At 56.1% G+C, this 13593-nt stretch overlaps 5 protein-coding genes across 5 annotated transcripts; 2 read left to right on the forward strand and 3 right to left on the reverse strand.

Moving 5' to 3' along the window:
• Positions 1-419: 419 nt before the first annotated feature.
• On the reverse strand, positions 420-1592 carry BO66DRAFT_375653 (4-hydroxybenzoate octaprenyltransferase; the record flags this gene model as incomplete). Its single annotated transcript, XM_025645662.1, has 2 exons — positions 1024-1592; positions 420-987 (listed from the first exon to the last, which is right to left on the reverse strand). The coding sequence occupies exons 1-2, from the start codon at positions 1512-1514 to the stop codon at positions 420-422; spliced, it is 1059 nt and encodes a 352-aa protein (XP_025503347.1). The 5' UTR covers positions 1515-1592.
• A 1183-nt stretch (positions 1593-2775) lies between these two features.
• BO66DRAFT_420952 (uncharacterized protein) lies at positions 2776-4630 on the forward strand (the record flags this gene model as incomplete). The annotated part of the gene is made up of 2 exons (XM_025649920.1): positions 2776-2937; positions 3017-4630. The coding sequence occupies 2 exons, from the start codon at positions 2776-2778 to the stop codon at positions 4628-4630; spliced, it is 1776 nt and encodes a 591-aa protein (XP_025503348.1).
• Positions 4631-5353: 723 nt separating this feature from the next.
• BO66DRAFT_429311 (uncharacterized protein) lies at positions 5354-7181 on the forward strand (the record flags this gene model as incomplete). The annotated part of the gene is made up of 5 exons (XM_025650447.1): positions 5354-5698; positions 5816-6002; positions 6071-6458; positions 6513-6630; positions 6704-7181. Exons 2-5 carry the CDS (start codon positions 5841-5843, stop codon positions 7179-7181), a joined length of 1146 nt encoding a protein of 381 aa, XP_025503349.1. The 5' UTR covers positions 5354-5698; positions 5816-5840.
• Positions 7182-8566: 1385 nt separating this feature from the next.
• On the reverse strand, positions 8567-10147 carry BO66DRAFT_429312 (alpha/beta hydrolase; the record flags this gene model as incomplete). Its single annotated transcript, XM_025650448.1, has 6 exons — positions 8567-8802; positions 8883-9123; positions 9252-9468; positions 9558-9895; positions 9968-10006; positions 10070-10147. The coding sequence occupies 6 exons, from the start codon at positions 10145-10147 to the stop codon at positions 8567-8569; spliced, it is 1149 nt and encodes a 382-aa protein (XP_025503350.1).
• A 1081-nt stretch (positions 10148-11228) lies between these two features.
• BO66DRAFT_392446 (O-methyltransferase) lies at positions 11229-12929 on the reverse strand. Its single transcript, XM_025647514.1, has 4 exons — positions 12590-12929; positions 12353-12485; positions 12144-12270; positions 11229-12067 (listed from the first exon to the last, which is right to left on the reverse strand). Exons 1-4 carry the CDS (start codon positions 12758-12760, stop codon positions 11293-11295), a joined length of 1206 nt encoding a protein of 401 aa, XP_025503351.1. The 5' UTR covers positions 12761-12929; the 3' UTR covers positions 11229-11292.
• Between the last annotated feature and the right edge of the window lie 664 nt (positions 12930-13593).

Here is a 13593-nt window from a genome sequence, read left to right on the forward strand (position 1 = left end):
TGGTGATTCCCCATGGAGACGCCGGTTCAGCTACTACCTCATGTCCTCGACAGCGCTATCAACCAGGGACGGAAGATATCGAGTGTCTGAAGATATCGAGTGTCTCAGGTACGACATCATTGAACCATATATTGCTTTATCATTCTCACATCAACTATATACAAAGCCAGCAGACATGCAGTGTACGCTATCCGAAAGGTAGAATCTATCCAGTCCTTACCCAGCTTGATCCCTGCTTCCCATTGTCACGGTATACACCCCGTCTCCAAAACCTTCAACAGCATCATCGCATCCCTCCTCCCCTCGCATTCCTCAAATGCAGAGTCAATAAAAAGAAGACTCTCTTGAAAACATCACCTACCACTATAACCCACCTTCTCCCCCTATACACCCCACCCAAACCCACCCACCCACTCCCCTCACGCCCAGCCAAACCACCTCACCAAATAAGCCGCAAAGAACCCGCAATTCATACAGCCGCCCACAAAACAGAACCCCAACTTGAACCAGCGAGCGCAGCTAGCGGGCACCGCCAGATCGACCGAGACCAGCATGACGACCAGCGCCACCGCGGACCCCGCAACGCCAACGACAAAGTACACGGGGGGCATGTGCGTCCAGACACCGGCGCAGGCAAGCAGAGCGACCTGGCCCACCCCCAAGGCGGCGCAGAGGGGCTTGGTGGAGTGACGGAAGCGGACGGCCATGGACTTGACGCCGGCGCGGAGGTCGTCCTGCAGGTCCTGGTGGGCGTAGACGGTGTCGTAGATCATGGTCCAGAGGATCTCGGCGAGGGCGAGGGCGAGGGTGGCGGCGGTGGTGGGGCGGTCCCGGAAGGGGTCTCCTTTGCGTCGCGCATCGTCGCCATCACCGACAAGCACAAGCGAGTAGGCGGACAGGACGATGGCCAGGGCCAGCGGGACGCCGAGGATGGCCTGCGGGTAGTGGGTGAAGCGCTTGCAGAAGGGGTAGAGGGCGTAGAGGGCGCTCATGGCGGCGGCGGCGTAGGCGGCGTAGGCGGACGGGGTCTGTGTCGAGGAAGAGGAAGACGAAACGGAAAGCAGAGGCTGGAACAGCCGCCCCAGGAGCGCCAGCTGCAGCGCCAGGAAGACGTGCGCCTGCTGCGTCGACACTGCCCCGCGCGCGATCGGCCGCCCCCGGCACCGGTCCACCTGCCGGTCGTACTCTTGGTCGATGTTGTCGTTCCACGTGCAGGCCGCCCCGCGGATCAGGATGTTGGCTCCCAGCCAGAAGATGCCCTGTGTGAGGAGCCGACGCAGCGGGACCGTCTCGGGCCCCGCGAGGCTGGCGGCGTACACCAGCCCCAGGATCGAGGGCATGTAGAAGCCGATGAACCCCGCCGGCCGGTCGAGGCGCATCAATTGGAGGTAGGGGATCCAGCTGGCTGGGTTGGTGAGGCTGAGCGGCTGGTCATGGGTTCGGGGGGCAGGAGGTCCCTTGGGTATGGAGGTGGGCGGCGTGCTGCCGTTGCTTGCCTTGGTTGAAACTGGCATTGCTCTGCTCTTTGGTGTGTGGGCAAAGAGGAGATGAGGGGAAGGGAAGAGAGAAAGGATGAAAAGGATGGAATGAGATTTGCCTGAGTTGAGTCAGTCAACTGGCCCGTTCTTTAGGGCTTCCTCTGGGACCGAACGTCACTTATATACCCTGAGCACGGCATTCGTATTCAGATGTCCATGGAAAGGCCAGTAAGCTAGTCGACCGTCAAACCGGGCAGCAGGAAACAGGCCTTGAGCGATTGAGCCTCCTCACCATACGCCATGGGCACATAGACAGCGTCTCGGCTCAGCATAGCACTGTATAGTCATTGTATAGTCTTCTCTAATCAGACAAGATGCGGGTGAGGGTGTATTGAGGCTACTTTGGGGGCTAAAATCCAGAAACCAATGCCCTGGTCACATATGCAGCCTTGAAAGGCACGATGGCAGGACCGACACGAGGGAGATAGAGTGATAGAGTGATAGAAAAGCGCTAGCGCAGAATCCAATCAACGACACGCAGGGTTGGTTCATTGGAGAGCCGATGCTGACTATGACTAGAGGTCGTAACGTGCTTCTGCACGCCAGTCCGCTTACTGCCACTGCCATCGTAATTTCCACCCGTCAATGCCCGAATTGCGGTAAGAACAGCAGTACGAACAGTCAGTTACTACTAAGTTCGATGCTAGCCCTAACAAGGCAAGTCTGCAGTGATCCGGAACCGCCCGGAAAATGGCGGCACGTTTCGAATGGGAGAGGGGAAAGCGCTCCAAAGCGCTACAGTACAGTACATATGTCAGATTTTAGATCGCTTCTGGATGGCAACGTTAGTCTCCACGTGTGGCCGGATCAATATAACGCCTCATCTCGGATAATTGTCGCCAAGAGGCATGGCTGGCGCTTACCTAGCCTGTCGGTTCCTCCGAGGTGAGGCTATGTTTACATAACTATAGTCTGACTGCGTCAGGCTACGGCGTGGGGGCGATACACTAACTACAAAACTACCTAAGAATTGAGCAGACACACAGAGGACCTCACCTGATTATGGACGACTCCAAATCGATATGAGGGTTGCTGGGGAATTCGAAGGATTGATCCCCCAGTAACGACTAAGTTAGAGGCAAGGGGTTTGCAGCGCGTCGTGCAATAGTCCCTTCAATGGGAAAGGAAAAAGAGTCGCCCGATGAAGGTATAAATGCCCCCTAACGACACCCCACGCGGTCAATTGTGGTCAATTGTGCTTCATTCAGTTCGTCTTCTTTTTTTCCCTTGATCAAAGATGCTGTTCAGTTGGAAATCGTTGGGACTCGTCGCCGGGACTGCGACGGTGACGGCGGCTGCAGCAGTTGCCTCCTCTCAGACTTCGACTTCCTCTTCAGTCGCGCGATATCCTTATGGCCTTCTTCCAACCCGCAATCTTCCCGCGTGGCGCAAAGACAAGGTATGCACTCATTGTTTCCGCCCCTTCATCAGCGGAAATATCCACCGCTCGGATTCAGACTGTCTAACGACATGGACAGACTTGTCTCACCACTGCGCCCTGGTCGGACGCATCTCCCTCGGGTGATCCGCCTAACACGGGCGTCACACGGTACTACAACTTCACCATCGCGCGGGGGACCGTGGCGCCGGACGGAGTCTCCAAAGATGCCATCCTGATCAACGGCCAGTTCCCCGGGCCGATGATCGAGGCCAACTGGGGGGACATGATCGAGGTGACGGTGCGCAACGAGATCTACGACGACGAAGAAGGCACGACCCTGCATTGGCACGGATTGACGCAGAAGAAGACGCCGTGGGAGGACGGAGTGCCGGGGGTGACGCAGTGTCCCATCATCCCCGGGGGCAGCTTCACCTACCGCTTCCAAGCCGATCAGTATGGCACGAGCTGGTACCACTCCCACTTCAGCGCCCAGTACACCGACGGGGCCTACGGGCCGATGATCATTCACGGCCCCGTGCAGCCCGGGGCCGAGTACGACCTGGACGTGGGCCCGGTGATGATCGCGGACTACACCTACCTCGACTACTACTCGGTGCTCGAGGAGATCCTCTCCATCCCGCCCAGCTTCCCCAACGTGGACAACAACCTGATCAACGGCCACGGGGCCAACGGCACGGGGACGGGCTACGCGCGGTTCAACTTCACCTCGGGCAAGAAGCACCGGCTGCGGCTGCTGAACACGGGGGCCAACGCGAACCAGAAGTTCAGCATCGACGGGCACACGATGACGGTGATCGCCAACGACTTCGTGCCGGTGCAGCCGTACACGACCGAGGTGGTGACGCTGGGCGTGGGCCAGCGCACCGACGTGATCGTCGAAGCCACGGGCCAGCCGACGGACGCGTACTGGATGCGCGCCACGCTGGACATGTACTGCCTGAACAACACCGCGACGTACGAGACCGCGCAGGCGGCAATCTACTACGAGCAGGCCAGCCCCCAAGCCCTGCCGACCAGCGAGTCGACGGCGACGTGGGCGAGCAACAACTGTCGCAACGACCCGCTGAACACGACGGTGCCGTACTACGCGCAGGCGCCGCCGGCGACGCCGGCCCTGACGGAGACGCTCGAGGTGACGATGGGGGTCAACGCCTCGGGGAACTACCTCTTCTTCGTGAACAACTCGACCTTCCGGGCCAACTACAACACGCCGCTGCTGCTGCTGGGCCGCACCGGCAACTTCTCCTACCCGGAGAGCCCGGACCTGAACATCTACAACCTCGGGGCCAACAGCTCCATCCGCCTGGTCATCTACAACGTCTTCGCTATGCAGCACCCCATGCACCTGCACGGCCACAACTTCTGGGTGCTGGCCGAGGGCCGCGGCACGTGGGACGGCACCATCACCAACCCGGCCAATCCCCAGAGCCGCGACACGCAGGTCCTCCAGCCGGGCAACCCCGAGGACCCCGCCTACCTGGTCCTGGAGTGGCAGCTCAACAACCCGGGCACCTGGCCGCTGCACTGCCACATGTCCTTCCACGTGAGTGCGGGCTTGCTGATCAACGTGGTGGAGCAACCGGATGCGATCCAGAACCTGCAGATTCCCAAGACCATGGCCCAGACGTGTCGCGACTGGGCTTACTTCAGCGGGCATGAGTTTGTGGATGAAATCGACTCGGGGGTGTGAATGGGAACCATAAAGAGAAGATGAAGACAAGAGGAGAAGAGGGGGTGTGGTATTGGGGGCTAAAACGAGTACCTTAGGAGATAGTGTACTGTACAATAACTTATATTAGAAGTATATATGCATGCATGGCTCCATCCACGTATAACGTGTACTGTACGTACTGTATTGAGTGTTCTGGCTATACGACTATCCTGACTACTGCTTATGCAGTGCCTGGGGGCTGCATTGGTGGGTGGTGGGGCGGCTGATTGATGGTTGACAAATCAACCCAAGTGACCTACTGTGCCCTTAGGCAAACAAAACAGTGCTTTTTCTGAGCTTGGGTCAATTGCTGGGCTCTGCCAGGATCTCATGGACATTGAATCCTTCTGGGGAATCATTAAATCTACTGTAGTGTATTGAGCAGTGGTGAAACATTGAGCACAATCACGGTTGAAGTGGCGGGGGCTGGAATCCGGAGATAACCCTAGCCGGGTAGTCAGTCATGTCTTCATGATTCCTCCCGCCCGGGGCCGAATCCCAAGAGTCAAGCCACTCACTTTTTCGCACAGACAACACGCTTGTTTTCCTCTGCCATGGTCTAGTCTCCTCCCCAAATCAAAGCGGGGCTCTGCAACCTGACATCTTGGGCGAGACCCACGTATACTACACTGCACGTTCCAACCTCATGCGTGAACACCCCCTCCCTTGGCCTGGGTTACTGTAAGCTAACTTGTAAGTCAGTAAGCTATAGTACCGTCTTTCCTCACCACTATGCAACCATTCGAATCGCAATCAATACGCGAGATCACCAATCCGCACCGGTCGCCAACCGTTACCCACCCACTTCTTGGTTGGTGGCAGATGGGGCCCCCCTGGGGCAGGAGGCAGCCTCAGGCCGACCGCCACCGAATGGACCCCATCCACCATTGCAGCAGCCATTTAGGTAGCGCAGAGCACCGGAGGGCCAAAATGCAACCATCTCTTGTGACTGGCTCCCTGCAGGTGGTTGATATGGGATGACGGGGCCTGACTGCGCCCTGCAGAACATGCCAGTCATCGACACGTCGTGACACCACCGCTATAAGTGTATGTGCCTGGCTTACCCCCCCCCCCGGTCCCCTCCCCTCCCCTCCCACCCTGCATTCCCTGCCTCACGCCGATCCCCACAAGCAGCCAGACTCAGCGTCCTGAATTCCTCCGCAGCGCGAAGGAAAACCAACGCATCGCCATGTCAGCGGCTCTGCCTCCCGACGAGAACCGGGCCGTGAGCCTGCTCTTATGCTTCTGGGTCCCCTTCCCCTTCACGGTAGGGCTGGTCGTGACCCGCTTCTACTGTCGGGGCATGCGAAAGGACCTGGGGTATGACGACTGGACGATCCTCGTGGCATGGGTAGGCCCCCCCTCAGCATCCCCAAAGACCCAAGAAGCGGCGAGTCACTAACCACGCGACCCAAACAGATGCTCTACACCGCAGCGGCAGCGATGAGCACGGCGATGGAGCTGCGCGGCGGGGCGCGGCACGTGGCCTACCTCAGCGCGGAGGAGATCCTGTACGTCGGCAAGATGCAGATCATCAACCAGTTCCCGGCGGCGCTGTCGGCGATGTGCGGCAAGATCAGCGTGGCGCTGTTCATCATGCGCATCTCGGGCCGCACCTCCAAGTGGCGCCGCTGGTTCCTGACCGTGCACATCGTGCTGTACTTCTGCCTCACCGTGCTGAGCCTCTGCATGCTGATCGGCCAGTGCAAGCCCGTCCAGGCGCTGTGGGACATGAGCCTGCGCACCTCGGGCCAGGCCTCGTGTCTGGACGCGCGCATCAACACGGACATCACCATGCTGCAGTCGGGTAGGTTCCCAAACCATCCCCTAAAGCCCCCAAGCAACCGCTAACCAAGTAAAGCCTTCGGCGCATACCTCGACTTCGTCCTCGCCCTCCTCCCACTAAGCTTCATCATCGACCTAAAAGTCAGCCTCCGCAAGCGCATCGTCCTCTTCTGCATTCTGAGTCTGGGTATCGTGTAAGCCCCCTGCCCCTTTGCCCCCATCCCCATTACCCCCCAGACCAAAGCACCAACCCTAACCCCCCCAAAGCGCAGGCATATGCGCCTGCATCAAAACGAGCGAATTCATCCCGGCGACGGCCGGCACGGACCCCACCTGGGACGGCTACGCGCTGTACCTGTGGGCCTTCCTCGAGATCCCCCTCGTAATCATCGCCGCATGCATCCCGCCCTCGAAGCCGATCTGGGATTTCCTCGTGAAGGGGCAACCCATCCGCCCGTCCACCAACCACAGCAGCAGCAACTATACCGCCTCCGGCGGATCGACGGGCTCGTACCGCATTGGGTTCGTGAAGACCTCCGTGCGGGCGCAGAAGCAGAAGAAGCACGCCCAGACGAAACTCAGCCCGGCGGAGGACGGGGTGAATTTGATTGTCCACGGGGGGAAGGGGGGCATGGGGGCGGCCACGAAGGGGAACGAGATCCAGCAGACGGTGTTGATTACCCAGACTTCGAGGGAGAGGGGGTCGCCCAGGCAGTCGGAGACGAGTGTGGGGAGTCCGGTTTAGTTGGGGTGGATTGAGCTGAACTTTAAGGGGGGGGGGGGCGATGTTTGTTGTTGGGGTTTGCTGTTGATTATACCACTTTCTTTTCTGCTGGTTGGGTTGGTTTGGATGTAGGTGTATGATATTTTGTATATAGGGATGGGGATTGTACTTTTAAGTGCTGCGCTTGACTTTGCTATGTTGAATATTTGTTATCACAATCATCAAGTTCCTTGAGATAGTATTTATTTTCGTCCTCTATACTTAGATAGCGGATCTTTACTTACTCTATCTTACTTCTCTTAAAAATAATGGTCTGGAAATATCCGATCTCCAACAATGTAAAAGTAAGACAGTGAGATATGTTAGTCTCTATTTTATTTAATGAATATCCAGAGATAGTTCTCTTTGCAGATACTAGACTTTAGTATTTGTTTAGAGATAATCAAGTTCAGGCTTATATGTATAGAGCATGTGGTCCTAGCATTAGAATTTATAATATTTATAAGATTCAATTAAATATTGTAGTTTTTGATATTGTTTTAGTGCTATTTATAAAGTACCCTTTATGACTGGTTTTTCAAATATTTTATCAAATATTTTATTGCCTTTTCTTCAGATTAATCTAAACGAAATTGCCAGCTCTTCGAGCTCTGAATGGCGCTTTAATATTGTTAAGAGAATATTGAATAGCAATACTTCGAACCTCAGACAGAGACTGCTTTAATATTCCTTTAGAATTAGCTTTTCTTAATCTTATTATTCTACCATCTGTAAGATACTGCAAGCTTTGCTAATACTAGGGACGTGGGGAAGTCCTCGGTCACGGGTTCGACTCGGGTGCCGTCGGTCGAGCGGCGGTAGACTCTGGCTTGGCTGACAGGCAGAGACATTGGGGGTGTGTTCGGATCCTCTCTGCTGTAATGTGGTTTATACAGACAAGACAATTCAAGGCAGATCGGTCTCCTCTTGGAGCAGCTCAACACTGCCGTCAGTATAACAGCCTCATTGCTTGGGGTATTCAGACACAATACACCCCGAAGCCTTGACCTTGACCCCCGAGAGGCCGATCCAGAAGAGACTTTGTCTAAGTAGCTTGACTTCTACCGACGAACCCAACAGTCGATTCAACGCGTTGGATAGAATTTATCTTTTCACTATCCCCAAACAAGTTCATGGGGGCAGTGCTCATCTCGCCTAAAAAATCACCACTTGATCCTGACCCCACTCAAAGACGTTCCATTCGAATTCACCCCCCCCCCCCTCCTCTCCTGCTCTTAAGCCCTCATACAGTTTGGAATAGAACATGTGCTGCAAGTCCCCCCTCCCGACCATCCCGGGGAAGACACATGTCAAGAAGCTATTTGCAAACCACGAGACCAGTGAGTTAGGTGGAGGACGTGCTGTGCCTACAAGCAAGCATCCCCCGCGGCCAGGACCTCCTTCACAAACTCATGGATGCCCAGGCTGACCGCATCGGGCTTTTCCACTTGCAAGAAGTGGCCCGCCTCCACCGACTTGATGTGGATATCTGCCGCGTAGGGGGCGGTATTGGAGACCTGTATATTGGCAATCGCCACGGGATCTTTGCTCGCAGTGAGAAGCAAGACCGGATGTCCGATGACGGCGTCCGTTTCTGGTATGGCTATTTATCGTTTTCAGACTTGCTTCCCAGAGAAAAGGGATACATAAAGAGCAGTATCCGAACATGCAGACTTGGCTTACCTTCTTCATCAGCGGCATTGAGATCCCGCATGAGCGACTTGTACGATTTGACCGGCCCGTCAAATCCCCCGTGGGCCATGGTGATGTTCGTGAACGTCTCCTTCTCGACCTGGGTGATGAATGTGGTCCAGGGAGCGACCTCATCCGCGAGAAGCCACTTTTTGTACTCTCCCACCGGGGACAAGTGTTCCTTCATATAGGTGGAATTGGAGGTGTAGGTAAGCGTAAAGGCGGAGTCAAACTAGATTGTCCCACAAAAAGGAAAAGAGAAGACATCAATCACTGTGTGTGAGACCGGAGGTTTTCGCGGTTTTTGGCAAGAAAAAGCAGGAGGAACACAATTAAAAAAAGGGGGGGGGCCTCTCTTACATGCTGGTCCATGATAGGGGCGACATCGTCTTCATTCATGAAGTACCAATACCCAAAGGGCGGGTAGCCGAGGGTCTCGAGGCTGGCGTTGTTGGCGGCTTCCACCCCAGCCTGGTTGAAGGACATGGGCGGGGGCGAGTATCCCACTCCCACAAAGGCGCTCCCCTTCACACGTTTCCCGAAGTAGGTGATGACACGCGAGAGTACCACAGACCCGCTAGTTTCCAGAGTTAGCGGTAAGGGAGAATTCGCAGGGGGCGGGGACCGAGCCGGGAGGAAAGGCTGTGGGCCGTGTTGAAGGCATACAAGTCATGGCCGATTGCAAACACATCCTCAACGCCTTCACAGTCAAGAATAGCGCCCAGATCCGAGACCAGTCTCTTCAGGGTAAATCTCTGGAGATCAGCGGGGTTATCCGTGCCACCAAATCCGAGTAAGTCGGGGGCAATGACACCATATCCTCGGCTGACGAAATAGTCGATCTGGTGACGCCAATCGAATGAGCTTGAGGGGAATCCGTGGATAAACAGTAGATAGGGCTTCGAGGAACTCGAGGCATGTGAGAAAACGTAACGATATGTCGGGCCCGATGGGACAGCCGCCACCTTGACAAGCTTTGCGTAGCTGGTGCCAGCGATATCACTCTGGTCGAGAGGTCAGTTTGCGGTGTGTCTGCATGGCGGGTTCCCTGTCTCTCGCGGAGGAAGAGCACTCACGATGTCTGGAGACGAGTCATAGTGGCAGCTACCGGTGGCCTAATTCATTTTCTCTTAGCACACTGGCTCTATCATATTCAGAATGGGAGATTGCATGCGCACCTTGACCGGTGCGGTGGGCGCGGCCGCGGACAGGCCGCAGAGTGCGGTCAAAGCAGATAGGGGAAAAGCGAGTCTCATGTTTCAATAACAGGCAAGTTTTAATCATGAGCTGCGGTGAGGACGTTCGAACAGGATGCGCTTCTGCTCAAGGATCTGGATGGAGATCCACACTTATAGTTTGGGCAGCGTACTTGTTAGTCTCAGCAATACGACGGTGCTGGGCAATGATGCCAGTGGATTAGAAACATAGAATGAAAGTGCAGCTTGGCAGATGTTTGCAATAAGCCCACCAGGGTCCACAATGGGGGATGGAATGAATCTGGAAGCACGTCCGACTGTGCTGTCTTCTGCGGACTGTATCCACATGTATCCACATGTATACACTGTACGCATTCATGACTACGAAGTACTGAAGGAAGTATCCGGGATCCGATGCCTCCGGAGTTCCCGCCCTCCTAAATCCTCCTAACTCCGAGCCAAGCAAGGGTCTTGGCAGAGGAGGCAAACCATTGAAACAGTGCAAACAGAGTGGGGAGCATAGTGGGCATGGCACTAACTGCAATAATATACAAAAATACTATAAGTCTACTATGAAAAATGGGGATATTACAAATTGGCACGAGTAGCTTGCCGTACTGATAAGCGGATCTACGGAAGCCCAAATAGGATGCAGTCGGGTTGGAGTGTTCTGGCCCGCTCTCGCTCTCCCGGCTCTATGAACTTGGATTCGTTTTTGTGGAAGAACCGAGTTACCGTGGGCCAGGTATGTACAGTAGTACTCATAGAGAGACCTGCCTGTTTGCTACTGGCTTGTCTCCATGTGTTCTGGACTAACTTCTCGACTTCACTGCTTCTGGGCAGCTGGCTTGGTCAGTCTCCCTTTCTAATTCTGTCTATTTCTTTTTCTCTTCTGAGATGAATCTCCCTACTCTCATGTCTACTGCCAGTGTAGTGCCTACTATTGGGGAGGGGGGGCAATGTCCACTTCAACTGCCTTTACCTGGTTTCAGATATAGGCATCGTCTATCGGAATGGTTTCCCGCCTGATTGCAGTAGACCCTAAATTCCCAAGACCATAGATGCTACTAATGACCAGCATCAAGCCTACGATGAAACAGCGTGCAACAAGGCCAGATATTTTCGCCTTATTTTCCATGCATGGAAACAAAACCAACCGAATTGAATTAACAGGTATCCCCCCGCTCTAGACCTAGCTATACAACTCAAACCGGCACCGCCTCAAACAGCGCATTCGACCCAGTCCCCTGGTTCTCCGCCCGCCACACCTTAACCACCTTGAAGCCCGCGCGCTCCAACAGACTCAGCCACTGCTTATCCGTGCGCTCCAGCGACGAGAACATAGACAACATGATCAGATCGACACTCGCGTTGAAGCGAGGCACGCCCGTCTCGGGGATGGTGTTCTCGTTGATCAACAGGACGGAATCCGGGGCCATGGCCTCGCGCACGCGGGCCAGGGCCTGCAGGGCCTGCTTGTCGGGCCAGTCATGCAGCACGGTGCGCATGTAATACGCCTTGGCGCCGCGGACGGGCTGCGCGTCGAACATGCTGTACCCGAGCGCCTCGATGCCCGCGCCCAACGGGCCCGCGATATCGGCAATCACGCTGGGCAGATCCTGCAGCACCAGCTTCCGGCCCGGGTTCTGGGCGGTCTGGAACCGCTGCAGGTCGTGGCCCTTGCCGCCGCCGATATCCACCAGCAGCACGCGGTCTGCGTCCTCGTCCTCCGACGCCGCCAGCCGCTCCGCCCACGGGTAGAAGTCGTACCACTGCTCCCCCTCGACGGCGCGGTTGCTCGTCTCCATCACCGTGTTGAACGCATGCTGCTCCTCCGCGTTCGTGCCCAGCCACTCGAAGTGGTGCAGCGGCGTGTTATACGCCAGCTGGAACGGCGTCTCGTACGCGTCCTCGGGGCTCGTGTAGTCCCGCGCCGCCAGGAACTCGTGCGTGTATGCTGTCGCCCGGAGGATCATGTGGCTATCCCATCCCCCCCAAGTCAGTCAGTCAGTATCCCTCCACTCCCCAGGCTGGGCTGGGAAACATGGATACGTACAAATTCTTAATCACCTCACTAGGCGGCGCGCCCGTCGCGAACGCCAGCGCAAACGGCTGCGCCTGGTACTTCTCCGCCGCCGTCTCCGTGAACAGCCGGTTGGCGCTCAGCAGGCGCATGATGCGGACTGTCGCAGACCCCCGGACACCAGAATTAGTTCGTGCCTCCACACATCGCTCATCAAGTGGTCCGGAAAGAAAGAGACCAACCAAGCATGTCCTTATCCCCCTTGGTCTTCGCGTTCAGCTCGTCGGCCGTCAGCTCGGCACCCGGGCCGGCGGCGGCGAAGGCATCGAAGATGCCCATTCCGATGGCGATGCGGAGGGCGATGAGGGGGTGGGCCTTTGAGTCAGGATGCGTTAGTAACCCCCATTCAATGTCGATTCAGTTTTCTTGGAGGAAACGGTGGGGAAAGCTGGTAGGAGCTTCGGGGGAGGGCAACACACCGCCCAGCAGATGTTCAGCACCGTCGCGATCGGGGGCTCGACCGCGCCCTTGAGCTTCTCCAGTGCATCGATGAGGCCGAAGCGCGCGGCGTCGGGGATCTCGTCGGTCGGGGAGAGTTTGGCCAGCGCGGCGTTGACGGCTGCTGTTACTTCGGCGACGGTTTCGGCCATTGTGGACGGTTTTGAGGGTGTGGATGTGGAGGGTAGGGGTAAATGGAAAGGTGGAGGGAGAGGGGGCTGGGAGAGTGAAAGGTAGTGGGGGATGGGATGGGTTGAATTATTTGGCTGAGGTGGAGGTTTTATACTGAATTCGATCTCATCGCACCCTTTTACCCCCCCCCCCCCCCAAACCCAGATTGTTTTCAGATTCAGCTCTAGCTAGCTAGACATGGAGATGGGTGCTAAGGTGCTGTACGTGCTGTACTGTACAAGATGGAATAATCCACTCCCTGTCGCGGGGCTTGTTCGCGCCCGGTGGGGGTGGGGGAGGGGGAGTTTACTAGGTACACAGACCGGCGATGAGCGCTGTGCCTGATTGATGCGATGCGTTTCATTGGGCAGGTATTTCGCTCGGGGAGAGCGAATACAATGCCTTAGTACTAACTTACTAAAGCACTGTACGGTGTAAGCTACCTTTCTAGCGAGAATAGTGTCCTGTTAGCGCGGCGATGTAACCCTGAGTTGTTGTCTCTCTGTTCGGAAAACTGAGGCGGTGACACCGCGCAGGTCAGCACTAATGCGATGCGATGATCGTAAAGAGAGGGGGCCGTTTCCCAGGACGTCGGTCAACTTCCACTGTGCCATACGGTTTCTTTCTTCGTTCCTTGAGACGTCTGGACCGGTACGAAGTCAAGTCGGATGCGAGTCGTACCATAGCAATCAGCCTTGCCATTGGGGGGATTCCAGGGGAGAACATAAGCCCTAGGCGGTCCCTAGTGCCGTGCTAAGTGAATGAGGAAAGGGGCGGGTCGGCGGAATGTAAGCACTAAAGTCATCCTGACCTG

This window comes from Aspergillus aculeatinus (assembly GCF_003184765.1).
Source record: "Aspergillus aculeatinus CBS 121060 unplaced genomic scaffold BO66scaffold_28, whole genome shotgun sequence".
Classification (NCBI taxonomy): Eukaryota; Fungi; Ascomycota; class Eurotiomycetes; order Eurotiales; family Aspergillaceae; genus Aspergillus; species Aspergillus aculeatinus.